General features: G+C 36.3%; 1 protein-coding gene and 1 pseudogene across 1 annotated transcript; one reads left to right on the forward strand and one right to left on the reverse strand.

Moving 5' to 3' along the window:
- Window positions 1-337: 337 nt before the first annotated feature.
- Window positions 338-1044, reverse strand: LOC139357363 (ATP synthase subunit a-like; annotated as a pseudogene).
- Window positions 1045-11944: 10900 nt separating this feature from the next.
- Window positions 11945-18266, forward strand: LOC105484375 (tripartite motif-containing protein 51-like). The gene is made up of 6 exons (XM_011745912.2): window positions 11945-12355; window positions 12637-12732; window positions 14540-14770; window positions 15483-15505; window positions 16460-16557; window positions 17634-18266. The coding sequence occupies exons 1-6, from the start codon at window positions 11945-11947 to the stop codon at window positions 18131-18133; spliced, it is 1359 nt and encodes a 452-aa protein (XP_011744214.2). The 3' UTR covers window positions 18134-18266.
- Window positions 18267-19973: the final 1707 nt, after the last annotated feature.

Consider the following 19973-nt stretch of genomic DNA (forward strand, 5'->3'; position numbering starts at 1 on the left):
CCTGTTAGGGGTCAATGTCCTCCTAATTCTGAAATTGGGGCTAGACTAGAGTGGTAGAATGCCCAGAAGAAATCAGCAAAGAAGAATATTTCTGAGATAATAAATAGAATTATTCCATATATCAGAGTCCTTTTTGGACTATTGTTGTATGGTGGCCTTGAAATGTACTTTCACACATAATAGTGTGTCATGATTGATAGTGTGTTGGTTAATACGCCTAGGGTTAAAAGAATAAGAAAGTTAAAGTTAAACCATCTGGTTAGACCAGATGTTATTAGGAGAGATGAAACAGCTCCTGTTAGTAGTCACGGGCGGGGTTTAACTATATGATGGGTCATTATGTGTTGTCATGTAGATAAAGGCTTACTAGAAGTGTAAAGACATAAGCCTGAATAAGGGCTGTGGTGAGTCCGAGAATGGTCAATAGGATCAGAAGAATGAGAGTGGCTGGAGCTGTGCAAAAATTAATAGTTGATAGTACTAGTGTGGTATCTCCAGTTGAATGTATTAGTAGGTGGCCAGCTATAATGTTGGCTGTTAATTGCACAGCTAATACCATTGGTTGAATGGATAGGATAATGGTTTTAATGATTACTAGTATGAGGATAAATAGCATAGGTGTGCCTTGTGGTAAAAAGTGAGCTAAGGAGTTTTTTTTTTTTTTTTTTTTTTTAAAGCGGAAGCCTGTAATTACTGTGCCTGCTCATAATGGGTTCGCTATAACTATATCTATATCTAGCTTCATTGATAATTGGGTAGGGTTGGTGTAAATGAATGGCATAGAAGCCTCAGTAGATTGGTTGAGACAATAAAGAGATTTAGGGACATCAATATAAGAGATCAGGTTTGTTCTCCAATGTTATGTGTAATTATCCTCTGTTTTAGTACAAGATGAACTAATCATTGTGGAATGGAAATTGATCGATTACTAATTAGATAATTGGAGGGTGAAAATAATATAGTGGGAAATAAAATGATTAATATTACTGCTGGTAGACCTAGAATTGTGGGGGTAGTAAAAGAGGTAAATAGATTTTCATTCATTTTTATTATCAGGGGGTTTTATGTTTTTGTGCCATGATTATATGTGGTACAGGAGGTGTATAGTAAATGTAATTTGATAGCTTTAGCTGAATAAAGAAGATTAAAGTTATGATTATTGAGAGAATAACAGTAGATCATGTGGCAGTGTCTAGCTGAGGCATTCACTACAGAAAGGTGTAGGTCCTCTCAGTCTTTAACTTAAAGGTTAATGCTAAGTAGCTTGACAGTGATGTTATAGTGTGGATGTGGATCAGGTTTCAAAGTATTTTAAGGAGGTTAGTTCTAGGACAGTTGGTATAAAATTGTGATTTGATCCACAAATTTCTTAGCACGATCCATAGTAAAGGCCTGTTAGAGTAGCGGTCAAGGTAGTTTGATGTAGGTGTCCGGGAATTGCATTTTGAAGCCAAATGAGGGGATGGTTCATGAATGCGGGATGTATCCGGAGGAGATTGATATACAGTCGGGAATTTCTATTGGTAGGATTGTTCAGTTATCAACTTCTAGGAGTCGAAGTTCTCCTGGCATTAGGTCTGTTGTTGGGACTATAATAAGAATCGAAGGCTAATTATTCACAGTCTGTATATTCATAGCATCAATATCATTGGTGGCCATTTGTTTTGACAGTGAAAGAAGTGTTAATCTCATCTGTTTGATACAGAATCTCTCATCTGTTTGACACAGAATACATAGGGATGGGAGGGCAATTAAGATCAAGATAATGGCAGACAGTTTCAATTTCTTGGGCATCTATGTTGTTAGTGTGAGTTAATATTGTTGTGAGTATTAGGGAAATAATATATGGAACAAGGAAACTAATTAGGACAATAATTATAAGAGCGTGGTCATGGAAAGTAATTCTTCTATAATAGGGGAAGTAGCATCTTGAAGGCCTAATAGAACTGGATGAGCCATTAAATCATACAAAATCTAACCTATAATTTAACTTTGACAAAGTTATGTAATGATTTAACTACTATCTTATGCAGAAAGTCATAGAGGTTATGGGACTGGCTGGAAACCAGTTTTTGGAAGTTTGATTCCTTCCCTTTTTGTCTAGAGTTTAACGTAGATTGGTTCTTTGAATGTGTGGTCCATGTGGTGGACAGCTGTAAAGTCATTCTAAATTAGGAGTTGATTATTCAATTGTTAGAACTTTTCGTTTAGAAGCAAAAGCTTCTCGGATTATAAAGACTGTTTATATAACTGCTGTTATTGAAATAAATGAGCCTACCGATGAGAGAATATTTCATGTGGTGAACGAATCTGGGTAATCAGAGTAACGTCGAGGTATATCGGATAGGCCAATCAGAGTAAAGTCGAGGTATATCAGATAGGCCAAAGAAGCGCTTCGGGAAAATGGTTAAATTTATACATGGCACAAGTATATATATGTAACAAACCTGCACGTTATGCACATGTACCCTAGAACTTAAAGTATAATAATAATAAAAAATAAATTTAAAAAATTATACCTATAAATATAATGGTGAAGTGGATTTTAGCATAGGCTTGATTAAGTCTGTAACGTGAAAATAAGGAGAATCAGCGGACAAAGCCTCCTATGATGGCGAATACTGCTCCTATTGATAAGATATAGTACAAAGTAATATGTATCATGTCAGACAGTATCTATTGATGAATTAGGTAGTACAATGCTGGTTAGACCCCCTATTGTGAAAAAGAAAATGAATCCTAAGGCTCAGAGTATTGCAGGAGATCATGTGATGTTACCGCAGTGCAGTGTAGCTAACCGGCTAAAGACTTCTGACGCCAGTAGAGATGGCAATAATTACAGTGGTGGAGGTGAAACATGCTCGTGCGTCTACGTCTGTTCCTACTGTAAATATGTGATGGGCCCATATAATAAACTCTAGGAAGCTAATTGATATCATGGCTCATATTATGCCCACATACTCAAAGGGCTTCTTTTATTCCAGAGTAATGCATTATGATATGGGAGATTATCCCGAAGCTTGGTAGGATAAGGATATAAAGTTCAGGGTGACCAAAGAATCAGAATAAATGTTGATATAAGATAGGGCCACCCATGCCAGCGGGGTTAAAAAAAGTAATGCTAAAGTTACAGTCAGTTAATAGTATGGTAATGCTGGCGGCTAGGACTGGGAGAGAAAGGAGGAGAAGGACTGCCTTAATGAGAACTCATCAGACGAAGAGAGGTGTTTGATACTGAGATATGGCTGGGGGTTTTATGTTAAGTATTGTGGTAATAAAGTTAATGGCCCCTCGAATAGAAGAAACACCTACCTGCCAAGTGGAGTGAGAAGATGGTAAGATCCACAGAGGCCCCTGCATGTGTCAGGCTTCCTGCTAAAAGGAGATAACTGCTCAGCCGGTTGCAGCGCTGGCTTCTACTGCTGAGGATGCAAGTAGCAGTAGGAAGGAGGGTGGGAGAAGTCGGAAGCTTATATTATTTATGCAGGGAAATGCCATATCGGGTGCACTAATTATCAGAGGGACTGGTCAGTTGCGGAAGCCTCCAATTATAATTGGTTTAACTATAAATGAATTATAACTATAAATGTTTATAATGAATGCGTGGGAGGTAACAACAACATTATAGATCTGATCATCTCCTAGCAGAGTTCCTGGTTGGCCTAATTCTGCTCGAATTAGAAGGCTTACCGCGGTGCCCACTATCGCTGCTCATGCACCAAATAGTAGATATCATGTTCCCATATCCTTGTGGTTAGTTGAAAACAATCAACGATTGATGAACATGTGTGTGTGTGTGTGTGTGCGCGCGCGCGTTGGAGGGGGGCGGGGGTTGTAAAATGGCTTAGTAAGCATTAGACTATAAATCGAAAGACACAAGTCAAGACTTCTTTTTACCAGCCCTAAGGTGATTTCTCATGTTGAATTGCAAATTCAAAGGAGCAGCTTCAATCCTGCCTGGGCTTCTCCCGCCTTTTTCTCCCAGTGGGAAAAGTGGTATGAAGCCAGTTGCTTAAGGAGTTTAGCTGATAAATAAATTTTCGTGGGTTTGAATTCTACCAATCTAGTAAGGGCTTAGTTTAATTCAAGTGGTTGATTTGCGTTCAATTGATGCAGAATAGAGTCTTGCAGTCCTTAGATCTGTTACAGAAATTGAGCGTAATTTATTTAGTAAGGGCTTTGAAGGCTCTTGGTCTTATTTAAACTAAATTTCCAGATGATACTTAGTATTAATGGAGACATGGGTAAGAGGAGGATGGAAAAAATGGTAAGTGGAGGGAGGAGTAGCGTGGGTTTTGCTTTTTTCAACTGTCATTTTATTTTCATGTTATTCAATGTGGGGAATATTGTCACTGAGATGGAATAAATTAAGCATATATAAAAGTATAGGTTGAGTAGAGTTATAATAGCAATAATGGTTGGGGCAATAAGACTATTGTTTTTTGTAGATTCTTGAATAATTAGTCATTAGGCTGGAAACCTGTTAATGGAGGTAAACTTCCTAGGGATAGTAGAATTAGTGGGATTATGGGTGTTAATCATGTTCATTTCTTTCAGGCATGAGACAGTGACAGGGAAGTGGTGCTGATATTCAGTTTGAGTGCTAGAAATGCTGTAATTATTAAATTAAGTAATCAGGTTTAGTATAGTAATATTTGGATTACAAATTAACACCGCTATTATTCAACCTATGTGAGTAATTGAGGAGTAGGCTAGAATTTTTTGTAGTTGTGTTTAAGTCCTCCCCAATGGCCCACTATAATGGATAGGAATGTGATAGATAGGAGGATGTTTGGGTTTATTGATGGAGAAATTTGAAACATAATTGAGAGAGGGGCTAGTTTTTGTCATGTGAGGAGAAGTATACCAGACATTAGGGAGGTTCCCTGAGTTACCTCTAGGACTCAAAAGTGAAAGGAGTTACTCCTAGTTTTATCACTAGGGCCATTATCATTATTAAGGAAGAAAACGGATTAATAATGTTTATTATTGTTCATTGCCCAGAGAACAGATTATTGAAGAGAACACCTATTATGAGAACTATAGATGTGATTGCTTGTGTAAGCAAATATTTGATGGCTGCTTCTGTAGAGTGGGGATTTATTTTGTTTTAATTAAAATCAGGGGAAAGAGCTAACATATTTATTTCCAAGCATGTTCAGATGAGAAATCAGTGTGAGCCTAGCATTGCGATAAGAGTTCCTGTGAAAATAGTGGTTCTAGAGTAGGTAGAACCATAAGAGGCGCTAGTCTTACTTTCTGCTCTATTCCTGAAACTTTTTAAACCCAACACTCATTAGTTCATAACCTGGAATCCAATGGAGGGAAACGGGTAAGATCATGAGCCGTTTTAGAATATCTACGGTTAGATTGGCAGAGGCTAGGAAATAAGATGGGAACTCTACTTCACATTACTCATTACACTATTCTGTGCTATGAAACATAACAGTTAAATTGAAAACAAGCATTCAAATTTAGCAGTAGGCTGTGTAAGAAAGGGGTACTAAGTCAGATATGGGAAGAAAAAAGGACATTAATCTTTTGCCTACTGAATTTAGACATTAGCATAGAAGAAAATGTTCTGTTAAATCTGCTATGAAAATATTTTGAAGCCGGAAATGTTGGATTACAGCTGTAATCCCACTGCTTTGGGAGGTAAAGGCAGGAAGATGTTTTGAATCTAGGAGTTGGAGACCAGCCTGGGTGGCATAGGAAGGCCATGTCTCTACAAAAAATAGAAATAAATAAAAATAAACAAAAACAAAATCAAAAAAACAGAATGGTAGTTCCTGCCAGTTGTTCTTTCTACTCAGGAGGCAGAGATGGAGGATGGCTTGACCCCAGGAAGTTGAGGCTGTTGTGAGCTAGGAACCACCCACTGCACTATAGCCTGGGTGACACAGCCAGACCATGTCTCTAAGAAAATAAATAAGAAAAGAAAAAAAAGTCTTTCAAATCTAACATCTATGGTACTGTTTGCAATTGCTGCCTTCATTATTTCCTTAAGGAATATAATCTATTTGATTCTGATTTATTTTATAATAATAAATTTAATACATTCTTACATTTAAAGGCATAACACTTGTGACATAAAAGCTGTGGTAGCATAAAGGAAGACATGTTGAATTGTTGTGTTATTTGATTCTGATTTTTACAGGCTTCTCTCATGTTAAAATGTTCAACAACTGAATGCTTTATTCATGAGATAAATAAACCTCAAAATGTAGGCTGAAAATCAGATAGACAAACACAAAAGGAATCCCACATGTTTCTGTGGTTCTAGATAAGGCAATACATTGAAATATTTGAGGATTTATGGAGTTGGTGACATGGGACTGATTCCTGACTCCCTCCCATACAGGAAACAGGATAGAAAAGAGATTGCTTATCCTTTATGTGCTTAAGTATGAAGTTGGGACAATGGGATACATATTCGACATTTTCTGTTGGGATTATGGAAGGTGTGGGTAGGGAGATAGCAAAGTATGTGGTACATCATAGCCCATGGAGTACATTGTTCTAATATATTTATTATCTTAACAGAAATAAATAAGGGGTTTGAAGAGAAAATGACTGGGGTTTCCAGAAGAATATCTAATAAATGGGGTTTTCAAAGAAAGAAATTTAAGAGGTTTAAATATAGTCTTGGACATTCAGAGTTCACAAAGCAAAATATAATTTATTATTAAATTAATGCATTTTTATTAGCATGGATAAAATTGTGCACAGGTTTCTCCATGTGAGCAAATAAAATAAAGTAGCAATTACAATTTCAATGGAATTATAACTGTTGAATTTTGAATAATTTGCTGTAATTGAATTTTCATTAAAAAATTAACATTTCCAAAATAAAATAAATTCAGTTTTCTATGCATATTGAGAAAGCAGAAATAGATCCCCAACTCCTGTATGAAAATTTTATAATGAATTATGAAACCCAGATGAGGGAGAGAGTCTCTTACAGTTCTCAAAAATAGAATGGTAAATCAATAGAAATCTTTGTTGTAAAGGAAGGTTTCAGATGCTAGAATGGAAACAGACTCTCAGGTCCAAAAAAGAGCCTTTTGTATTGAAAGGGGATGCAGTGGGAAATGAGGAAGTGTTCAAAATTGGTTAGAGTGCTCTTTGTCCACATCATATATTGTTCTTGCCCATACACACATCTCTAATGCCCATACCCATCTCTAATCCCGCTTCTGGCTTGGACTTTTAGAACCTACAAAATGTCAACTCTAAAGGGTCTTACATTCTCATATTTGTTTCATGGTTTGAGACTCATGTAGGAAAATAAGTTGTTTCATTAATAAGGCCACAGTAGACAGAAGTCAGTCTAGAATTGAGAGCTCCTGATTTCCAGGGCTCTAGACTTCATCTGCCTAAAGTTGACTGTTGGGATGAGTAAATTATGTGGTGCAAAAAGTTGTTGAAGTTAAACTAGAAGCTACCCTTTTTCCTTTCTCTCCTTGCCCCAACACTTTCTGATACACATAGTCATCAGACCTTGTGATGGAATACCAGAGCCCCACCAGGGAGCCCCTGAATCTCAGCAGAGAATATCTGCAGGGTCCAGTCCATGAACTAAGGTCTCAAAGGCTTCCCACTCTTGAGTGCAGGGCTGAGCCCCCAGTACCCTCCATGCACCCGGGGCCGATCTCACCTCTGTGTGGACACTTGGATTACCTCAATCTATTGAGTTACAGAATGTATATCCAGGGGCTTCATTCTGTTGGTGGTCTTGCACAGTAAACTTAGGAACAAGGAATCCTAGTTTTCTCTTTCTTAAATTTATGCCATATAACCTCGTAATGATTTGTTCAATGTGGCAAGTGGGCGAGCTTTAACTACAAGGAGGGAAATGACAGCAGCAACCATTTTGTAGCATACACACACCTCCTTCTTATTCAATGAAATATTAACCTAGGCCCTGCTGGGAAAGCAGTTTTCAGATGTAAATAAATGTTCTAATTCTAGGACTAGGAAGTCTACCCCAGTAAGTCTGACTTTACCAGTGAAAGTCCTCTGAAGGAAGACTTAGACATTCCTTGGACAAGACTAAAGTGTGAAGGATCCCTATTGTTCCAGTTGATCCCTACTGAAAGCTTTATTCCAGGACCATTGGGATCCAAACAGCAGATTGTTTTTTCCTGATTGACTGTACCAGAGACCTTATACTTCCTTCATCAGCCCCCCAATTGAGTAAACTAATTCCATGTACTAAATCCATATATGAATCTCCCTAAGTGTACATATATCTTAAGGGTTCTGCTTTTGTCTTTGAAACTTGACTGATATATGGCTGATAGATATGTTTTCACAGTTCCGTCAGTCTTGACCATAAATCTTGTGAGGTACTAGCAAATAATTCCGCTGTGAGAAGATATTTGGGTGTCCCCTTCTGGAATCTTTTCCTTCTTTTGGAGTTTCATATCACAAAACAAACTTTGGAATAGAAAAAAGCATACATAGTCTTTCCCCATCATCTGGATTCTGCATTCATGAATTTGCCTACATCCTAATAGATATTTATAATCTGAAAATCAATACTCATGGTACTTTTCTAGCCATTCTAGGATATTATGCACTATGTGGAGGAAAGTAGTTAAAAGAATAACTCGTGTTTTACCCATGAGATTGGCAAAACTTTTGAAAATTTGATAAGATGCTAAATTATTATGTGGGATTATTTGATTAATTAATGAATACTCATAGAGTGCTAAAAAACAAAAATGGAAATTTTAGTTCCCTTTGGCCTACTCTGAGAATATCATGTAGATAAAGGAGGCTTTATGACTGGGTGATGTGGCTCACCCTGTATTACCATCATTTTGGGAGGCTGAAGTCAGAGGATAATTTGAAGGCAGGAATTAGAGACTAGACTGGGCAACATAGCCATATCCTGTCTTTAAGAAAAATAAATCAATAAAAAATTAGCTATGTGCAATGGCATAAAACTCTAGTCCTTATTACTTTGAAAGCTAAAGTGAGAGGATTACTTGAGCCCTGGAATTCAAGGCTGCAGTGAGCTAAGATTGTACCACTGCACACCAGGAAAACCTTTCTCTAGAATAAATAAACAAATGAATTAATGTGCCCTTAGAGGAAAGCCTGTGCCTTCGAAGAAACTCAGGAAACAGTATTAATCAATCTTAGTTAATTTCTGGCGTATGTTTACCCTGATAAGATTGATGATAGTTATGCCTCATTCAAGCAGTGGTTTTTACAATGATAGTGTGATGCTAATTTAATCAGTGATGAAAAGGTGTGTACTAAATATTGCATAAACCTAATCAACTATGTCTCCACCTTTCTTAATATGCTAAATACCACTAAAGAGGTGGGTGTGGTCTCCAAAGATTCATATAAAAGGATGTAGAAGAGAGAAGCTCATTTTGCTCCAGAGGAGGACAGCACTTAGAGTTACCTGCATTCAGGTGGCCTCAGAAAGTCAGCTCTGCAGGGAATGAGCTCCTGATCTTGGGAGTACTTAAAATAACTTTTTTTTGGAAAAATCACTGCAGGAAGCATTCTTAGAGCCCTGGGGTGAGTGCAACTTATTACGAAATAGTAAATTACAGTGATTAAAATATCTACCTGTCTTAAATCTACTTAATGATATTATTTGTAACTCCTAATATTACTATTCATTTTATGACATGAGGTATTAATTGTTGTTATTTTGTATATTCCAGAAGTGTTCAGTACATTTTTGTAAAATTTTAGATGTCTAGTGTTTGCTACAATAGATTTGTATATATAATGAATACATGGAATTCACATTAAAACATATATGTGTGTGTACTGCATGTACTAATATTGGTACATTGAATTAAGTAAAAAGAGAGAATTATTGAATATTATAAATGTTGTGCTTTCATAACCTTAAGCTTTTAGACATGATTTTAAATTACTAAAGCAACGATGAGATGAAACTGGTGATACTAAAGGAAACAAGAAGGCTCTCCAAAATATCCTAGCTTAGAAATCAAAATACAGTTGTTGAGTGGATAAATGTGTAAGGCATAATTTGATACATGATACTAGTTGTCATTTTGATTGAGGTTTATGTCAGATGAAACCATGAAAACTTCCTGGAAATGGCTCAGATGACCTCTGAAAAATATTTGCTTTTTTTTTTTTTTTTTTTTTTGGAGATGGAGTCTTGCTCTGTCGCCCAGGCTGGAGTACAAAGGCACGAACTTGGCTCACCACAACCTCCACCACCTGAGTTCAAGCGATTCTACTGTCTCAGCCTCCCGAGTAGTGGGGATTACAGGCGCCCACCACTATACTGGGCTAAATTTTGTGTTTTTAGTAGAGACGGGGTTTCAGCATGTTAGTCAGACTGGTCTCAAACTCCTGACCTCAGATGATCCACCCTCCTCAGCCTCCCAAAGTGCTGGCATTACAGGCATGAGCCACCGCGCCCAGCCTAAATATTTGCAATTCTTAAATTTTCACTTTTGGCACTTAAATTTAACACCGCTCCGTAAGAGAGAGTAAGGTAAACGAATTCAAACTGCCAAAGCAAAGATTATAGTTTGTTTGAGCCAGGGTTCTCCAGAGAGACAGAACCATAGGATGTATACATAACTATAACTATAAATACATATAAATTGTGTGTGTATATATACATATGTATACAAAATAATTAAAAGATACTTTTTTATATATATATATATATACACACACACAAAAAAAACTTACCATTGTGTTAAAATTCCCTCTCGTATACCATACATGATATGCTGCCCATGTTTGTAGCCTAGGAACAACAGGCTATACTATATGTAGGCTATACCATCTAGGTTTGTGCACGTATAATCTACAATGTTCGAACAATTAAAAAACTGCCTAATGCATTCCTCAGACCATATATCTGTCCTCACTCAACACATAACTGCACAGGGCAGGAAGTCTATTACAAGAATTGGTTCCCTTGATTATGGAGTCTGAGAAGTTGAACATAGGCTGTCATTAAGCTGGTGTCCTGGAGATACCAGTATCCTGGCTGAGTTAGAATCAGCTTTAGGAGAGGGAGAAAGCAAATGGCCTTCTCTCTGCCCTTTTTTTCAGTCTGAGCTCCCAGCTGATTGGATGGTGTCCACCCACATTGAGGGCTGCTGTTCCCCACTCAGATCACCAACTCACATGTCTCCCTGGAAACACCTTCACAGACTCCCCCAGAAATAAAGCTTCACCAATTCTCCATATATTACTTAATCCAGTCAAGTCAACACCTAAAATTAATAATAATGCCATAGTAATATAATTATACATATTTCAGTTTTAAAAAAACTGATAATATTTGAGTTCACAGTTTGAGTAGCCCAAGGAAGAAGTTAATTTAAGCCACAAGAAAAATAAATCCAATATCTTTCATTATTTATTTTCTGTCCTAGTGAACATAGACTACTTTAGTTGTTGTCTTTTTGTTTATCTGGTTGGTTGGTTTGTTTTGGGGTTGCTTTTGTTTTAAAGAGCCAGGCTTCTGGGTCCCTCTTTCTGAAAATATGCCATAGAGCCCTCTGACCAGCTTCTCGTGTTTTCTTATCCAGTGTAGGTTTTCTACTCCTCTCCCATAGTCATTCAGTAGTTACTTGAAAGAGGAATAGGGACAAACATGATTTATTCTAGACCACTTAAGACTAAACCCAAGTTTCATATCAATCCCAGGGAATAGGTTATTGAATAGATTTGCATCATGTTATGGTCAGGAACTAGGAGCAGAAGAGGTTGTGAGTCATCTAGTCAGTGGTGTCTGCTATAAAGCTTGAAGACTCTCTTTGTGTATAAATTTTTCAGTTTTATTACAGAGGAAATAGTTTGTTCTGCTTTAATGAGCACTGTTGAGAAGAAAATATAGCTATCACATATCACCACATGTTCAGAGATTTTCACCAACCCAGACCCCAAAATGACATGCTGCTCTTTCTTCCTCAGAAACATGAATTCTGGAATCTTGCAAGTCTTCCAGAGGGAACTCACCTGCCCCATCTGCATGAACTACTTCATAGACCCAGTCACCATAGACTGTGGGCACAGCTTTTGCAGGCCCTGTTTCTACCTCAACTGGCAAGACATCACGGTTCTTGCTCAGTGTTCTAAATGCAAGAAGACAACATGGCAGAGAAACCTGAAAACTAACATTCGCTTGAATAAGATGGCTTCCATCGCCAGAAAAGCCAGTCTCAGGCAATTCCTTAGCTCTGAGGAGCAGATATGTGGGACTCACAGAGAGATAAAGAAGATGTTCTGTGAAGTGGACAAGAGCCTGCTGTGTTTGCTGTGCTCCAACTCTCACGAGCACCGAGATCACAAACACTGTCCCATTGAGTGGGCTGCTGAGGAACACCGGGTAAGTGATGCCTCTAAACATCGATTTCTATAAAGGACACAGGAAATTCTTGTAAGTCTATTTCTTTGGAGATTGGATGATGCCATCTCTGTGTCCCTTTAAGCACGTCTGTTATGAGTTTCCTTGGCTTCACACCTCTCAGATTTGACAAATATTTGGAGAAACAAAGCAAACTATTTTCTATGGACCAATTTGTCTCTCATTTGGGGTCCTTCGTATATTAGAGAGTGAATGATACTTTAGTGTCTTCACTTGTGCTTCAATTCATGGCTCTTTTGCAGGAGAAGCTCCTGAAGAAAATGCAGTCTTTATGGGAAAAAGCTTGTGAAAATCACAGAAACCTGAACATGGAAACCACCAGAACCAGATGCTGGAAGGTTAGTACCGTATTACTCTACCTTCTCCAGTAACTTATGGTGAACAAATGGGTGACTCTTAAAATAGGAACTTGATCTCAATCCATAATATTTCTGGAATTCAATAAAAAATGAAAAAACACTTGAGAAAAAATACCCTAATTTTTTATATAAGATAATGTGACTCTTTGGTAGGATTTCTAACCAGACCACAGATGTTACCCAAGCATGCTCATCTGTCTCCATACAAACCTATAGCAATACACCAACAAATACAAGAAACTGGGCCATTTCACAGCGTTCCCATTGGGCTGCCTGGATAACTTCTGGGCACAAGCGTTATTTGGCAGACATGGAAATTTCAGGTGAACTTTCTAAGGCTGAGTCAGCATGAATTTGAATCCTGGTGGGCAAATATATTTGAAATGTGAGTTAAATATCAGGCAGAAGGAGCAAGAGTGCAAATTTAGAGGAAGCATGAAATTAAGTATCAGAACTAATTAATATTGAATAAGTCATAACAAGTAATGGAAAAAGTGGTAAGAAATGTAGACTTGTGTCTTGATGAAGACACAAATATGCGAGAAATATGGGAACTAGTATGTAACATAAGGAGAACTTTAGGGACTTGAGAAGAATTCTAGAAATGATTTTGTCTTTGTGGCTGTTTATCTTGAGGGTATGATATCTAATATTAATTCATTAATTCATTCTAATATAAATTCATTGAAAAATATTTTATGAATGCCTAGTGTATGTCAAATATCAACCTAGAAAATTAAGTGGTTTTTAAGAAGAAAGAAAACATACAAATCTTGCAATTGAAATGAAAGAAGCAAATGGTCACCATGCAGATATGTGAAGTACATGATGTGTTAGAGGGTAGTAGTGTATTTGGAGAACAATCAAGCAGGAAAGTAGAAAAGGAGCACAGAGGTCAGGGACTGGGGATGAGGGTTTGGGTTTTAATTAGTGTGGTCAGAAAAAAGGCTCATTGAAAAATTCACACTGAAACAAAATATCGATCAATAAGAAATATATATATCCTCCTGTTTGCCTTCCCCTTCCTCATAAATGTAGGAATATATATGAGTACCTGGGTGAGGGTGTGTGTATATATATATGTGGATATATATGAGGAATATATATACACACACAGATACACATAGATATTCCTCATATATCCATATATAGCTATATATGAGAAATATATATATGGGTACATATATGAGAAATATGTATATATATGAAAATAATTCTAGATATAGGAAACAGCATGTGCAGTAATATTTCATTTGCATTTATTTGGGGGGTTGAGGAACCACAAAGAAATCCATGTTGCAGATTAGGGTGAGTTTGGATGAGAATAAATGAAACCTAATTAGACTATGTGGTGCTGGGTGAAATGCATTGAGTTGACAATGCTAGTCTGTGGTCATTGCATAATTTCTCATATAATGGGTTTACATAAATTGCCCCAATTCTCCAAAATAGAAAGAATGGTTTCCTATCTAGCCAATATTGCTCGATGGTTTAATTCTTAAGCAAGAACTGTGTTTTCTTTCTATAAATGTGTGTTGGAAGAGAGAAATCCATTTTTATATAACTATCTTAGAAAACATTTTATCATTAATCAAGTAAACATAACTGGGCAGAAACATCTATGTTGATATTAATGCATAAAAAAGGAGAGGAATAAAATGTTGTGGAATCTGAGAATTGACAAGACTGAGGGTTAAAATATTGGATGTTCAGAATGCTAAGAGGAATCAGTGAACTTCAAGAGAAGATGGATACAACATTTCTATTTTGACTATTGTCACTGCAGGATTATGTGAGTTTAAGGAGAGAAGCAATCAGAGCTGAATATCAGAGGATGCCTGCATTTCTCCGTGACGAAGAGCAACATCACTTGGAGAGGCTGCAAAAGGAGGGCAAGGACATTTTTCAGCAGCTCAATGAAAGCAAAGCCAGAATGGAACATTCGAGGGAGCTTTTAAGAGGAATGTATGAGGATCTGAAGCAAATGTGCCATAAAGCAGATGTGGAGCTACTCCAGGTACGGGCTGACCATGGGGTATCAGGATGTAGAACTTTCACATACATGGGTGTTTTTCCTCTCTCCTGAAATCCAACCCCACTTTACTTCCATGATTTGTTTCTAAAAACACGTTTCTATAACTAATGCTACTCAGTTGGGAGGTTATAGCCTCTCCTATGGATTCTACCAACCGAAGGTCCCTCCTACTTTATCCACCAGCAACAAAACTTTGTGCAATGACCAAGGTAACAGCCCCAAGAAATATTTCCCATCAAAAGTCAATGATATATTTAGGATTTTTGAAAGTGGATAAAATGAGAAGTGATTCATTTGCACTTAGGTTAATTTGGAGACACGGCATGATGGAGAAGTTGGGGAATCTAGGATCACATTAATATTATTTTGAGATCCACTCATTTTGGTAACAGGGCTTAGGGAAGATGACTGAGTAGCTTCTTTATGGTTACAGCAGAGCACAGACTCTGTGGGCCTCCTCTTCCTTCACTTGGAAAGAGAATGTCTTCAAGACTGAGACTTTATCAGAACATTAATTCATGACATATGACAGACTGGGATTTTCATGAGAAAAGAAACAAAAAATGCTTTCCAGGAGGGAAAATTATAGGAAAATAATATCTTCAGAAACTGCCTCCAAATCTCACAGTGAACTTAGTGGAAATTGCATCATGTAGAAAGCACTAAGCCTTTCTTTTTCTTTTTTTTCTTACAGGCTTTTGAAGATATATTACACAGGTGAGTGCATACCAAGATTTTAGGAGCTGCTCTATCAGTTTCCACAAATACCAAGCAGGAACTTTGACACTGAAGGCATAATTGATTCAGATATTGATGTTACCTTGTGCTGGTTGTACTTTCTCCATCCCCCACCCCATGTTGTCTTCTATTTTGTTGCTATACTCAGTGATTTTATTAGGCAGTTCAATGAAAGTCCTGCAAAACCAAAAAACAGACAAAATATAAAAATAAAAATAAAAGAGAAAGAAAACAAAAAATCGGTTAAAGAAGAGTAAGAATGTGAGCATCTCTATTCCTAATTTCCTTTTTATTGCTCAAAAACCTGCATATTTGAAAGAGAAAATGTTACATTTACTACATGGCTACAAAGTCAACCAGGGGAAGCCAGGGAGAAAAAGGGAAAGTATTTTAGCAGTGAAAAGTGTTGATGATTTCTAGTTTATATTTAAATATATAATTCTGAAAAACAGATGAGACGAACTATTTGGAATGTTTGAACTGTGTAGGCCTCCAGAGAACCTCAGATATAAAAGGCAGATCTCCCTGCCTGGAGCATATTTCAACACCCTGGCCTTGAGAAGGAAGCAACAGATGCAGCAGTCTTAAAAATAAACCCACCTTTCCAGATGGTGATATCAGGAAATTCTGGTGAAGTCTGGAACCCAGAATTTTATTTTTGAATATTCTCTTGGTCTTAGGATTAATGATCCTTACTAATTTGGAGCAATAAGAAGAAAGACCCAAATGAATTCTCACTCAGACAGATTTTTCTATCATGCTTGAAAATCAGGAACTGTGAATAAGAATGAATCTGAAACAGAAAATGATAATTTTGGAATTAGCAAATGTGTGGGTTAAAGGGAGTCTCATGAAATGTCTTTTCAATAAAAGTAGTTGATTTTTATGTACCTTTTGGCTGTAGATGTGGTAACTGCATCTTTCTCCTTGCAGGTATGAGTCCCTGCTGCTGCAAGTGCCCGAGCCTGCGAATCCAGAGCTCAGTGCAGGGCCCATCACTGGACTGCTGGACAGGCTCAATGGATTCAGAGGTGAGTGTCAGCCCATTGGCAGAATTCCCACAGTGTATCACTTCTTGTTAGAATCACGGGGGTAATATTGTACCCTTCATCAAATCGTTATTTCATTTCAGAAGGAAGTGAGCGATATGACTATGCAACCCTATTATATCTGTGTTTCTATTTATAGTTCAGTTTATAATATGAAGAGTAAAACATAGTGAAAAACAAATATGTTCTGGGCTCACATGGATAGAGCTATATTTTGGGTAAATGGAATGACATAAGAAATAAAAAATTGAATAAATGGAACAATGCTCAGAAGGAAGCTTAATAATCCAAAGTTACATAAAAATTTTACATTTCTTTACTGTATTTCACTTGCATTGTTAAAAAACAGTTTTTTGGAGAATAGAGTTCACAGCAGTTTGTTGTAGTATTTGTATTTTCTTACAATAAATGTGTATTATTGATACAATGTAAAAATGTGACTTACTATGTAAAAAGAAAGAAGAAATTATTTTGTAAATAGAAAGTAAAAATAGAAATGATAATTTCAGTTCAGTTACAACATGAAGACCTACATGTAAAATCTAAAATTCAGTTTCAATCTAGAGCTAGCAGGGAAGTCCACAGAGTGACTGGTGAAATATTTTGCAAAAATCTGCATTAAGTTACCAGTTATAATTTGAACATATGGACTTTTATCCAGTTATCTAGAGCAGTGCTTGAATAAACTAAAATCTTCCCATTCTTGTCAAAAGTATATCACTAGTATTTAAGAACAAGAAATATTTTAATAATGACCTTGATAGCTGAAGGGCATTCGGGGCATATAACATTTCACTTTTACATTGGAAATTGGATTAAAACAGCCTGGTTTTATATTCAACTCTCAATTTTTGAGTTTTCAATACATTTTCAATGTCTGTTTTTAGGATGTTGTTTTTCCTATAGAGAATATTAATCATCCTTATACTTGATTAAATGTTGTAATCAAAATTCTCCTGTCCTTGTAACTTCAAATTTCTTGGTAGAACAAATTTTCCCTCAAGAATTCTAATTTCTATTATTTACATATATCTATACTTTTTTTGTTATTTTTGCAGTTGATTTTACTCTGCAGCCTGAAAGAGCCAATAGTCATATCTTCCTGTATGGAGATTTGAGAAGCATGAATGTTGGATGTGACCCTCAGGATGATCCCCACATCACTGCAAAATCTGAATGTTTTCTTGTATGGGGTGCTCAGACTTTCACATCTGGCAAATATTATTGGGAGGTTCATGTGGGGGACTCTTGGAATTGGGCTTTTGGTGTCTGTAACAATTATTGGAAAGAGAAGAGACAGAATGATAAGATAGATGGAGAGGAGGGACTCTTTCTTCTTGGATGTGTTAAGGAGGACGCTCACAGCAGTCTCTTTACCACCTCCCCACTTGTGGTGCAATATGTTCCAAGACCTACCAGTCGGGTAGGATTATTCCTGGATTGTGAAGGTAGAACCATGACCTTTGTTGATGTTGATCAAAGTTCCCTTATATACACCATCCCTAATTGCTCCTTCTCACCTCCTCTCAGGCCTATCTTTTGCTGTAGTCACTTCTGATCAGAGACAAGTCAGAAGTGTGTCTATATGCTGTGGGAACCCATTTGTCACAGAAAGCCCTCTTTTCTGCACCTCATCAAACAGGACAAATAAGTTATATTCAATGTCTTTAGTTGCATTCTAATGTCATCAAACCTCATTTGTAGTGTTTTTATTAAATATGGTGAAAACTTTAAAACCACGTGTATTGGTTCTTTGTTTAATCGTTTTTGGAAAATCATTACCCATGATGTATGGAATAGAATATATTCTCTGGTTTTTCATTATTTCTGAATGTCACAAAGTGAAATAATAGATGACAGAGTTGTCTAAACGAAGTTAAAATCAAAGGAACAAAGTAGGGATCTTGGGCTTTATGAAAAAACTTGGAGGCAAAAGACTGAATGGTAACCTGGCAATATTTTCTGTCTCTTCATCTAATATTTTCTGTCTCTTCATACTTATCCATGTGTTTTATTTATGAATCTATACTTTGAGGTCATCTTATTTGACCTCCTATGCTGTGCTGATCTTTCTAAATCTCATATACACAAATGCTCATACATATTAGAGTGTTTTTCTACAGTGAAATTTACAAGGTGATCAGGACAATGCTGGATCAATTAAATATTCAAATGGACATAACTGAATACGGACCCCTACCTCAAACCATACACAGTTCATTTCCACATGGATTCACATTCTGAAGGTGAAGGGAACACAATAAAATATTCTCACAGAGAAAGATTTCCTAACCAAGACAAAAATGTAACAATTAAGAAGGAAAATTTAGTGAGTTTATATCAAAAATGATGACTTCTGCGTTTCAAAATATACCACCCAAGAATTAAAATGCAAAGGAAGAGTGGAGAAAAATATTTAACCCAACATATATGCAATAAAATACAATACATGTGATTAATGAATGTAATCAATAAAAGAAAATGAACCCAATATAAAATTGGGAAAATATTTGAACAGGCACTTCATAAAATTGGAGGCATAAATAACTGGACAAATATGTAAAAGGGATTACTTGTATTAGTTCTCAGAATAATAAAAATTAATCCATAAGTTGAACTACAGGCGTCCATAAAAATTAGCAAAATTTAAAGACAGATAATATTGTGTTGTTGTGAAAGACAAAGAATCAGTGAAAGTTATTCATGGCTGGAGGGATGTAAACTGAAATACTTCTCGGCAAACTGACTATGAGCATTCCTTATGGGCTAGATATTCTAACTCTAAAATAGATTCCACAGGTTGCCTATGTGTATTTCAAGATAAACACAGTGTTGATCATTGCATCAATTTTTATAGTAGCTCCAAATTGGAGACAAAATAAATACTAATCAACAGTAGAATTGCTAAATAAATTGTGATCTCATCATAAAAAATAATTCTGTAAAACAAAGATAAGATGAAAATGCAATAAATTAATGAATCTCAATGAGAAGAAGAAGAATTGAAACACACAAATGTTATATTATAAATAAATATATTTAGATAAATTGTGAACTCCATTAATTGATACTAGAAGTTAGAATATTGAATAATATTTTGGGAGGTAATCGTTAGGAAACTGAAAAATTAACCAGGATGAGATACAGGAATCATTTCAATCAAAGAGAGAAACTAAGTATTTTTCAGGCAGAAGAAAATTATATACATATATAAAATATTTTAATGTATAAAATAAGAAGCTTGAAATAAATGAATTTGATGTTATGCCTAATTTTTCAAATGCATATATATGTATATATATACACACACACATAATTTAATTTATGGTAAGTTAACATCAACATTAAGACATAAACATTTTTTATTATTATACTTTAAGTTCTGGGGACATGTGCAG

The sequence above is a fragment of the Macaca nemestrina genome, chromosome 12 (assembly GCF_043159975.1).
Source record: "Macaca nemestrina isolate mMacNem1 chromosome 12, mMacNem.hap1, whole genome shotgun sequence".
Taxonomy (NCBI): Eukaryota; Metazoa; Chordata; class Mammalia; order Primates; family Cercopithecidae; genus Macaca; species Macaca nemestrina.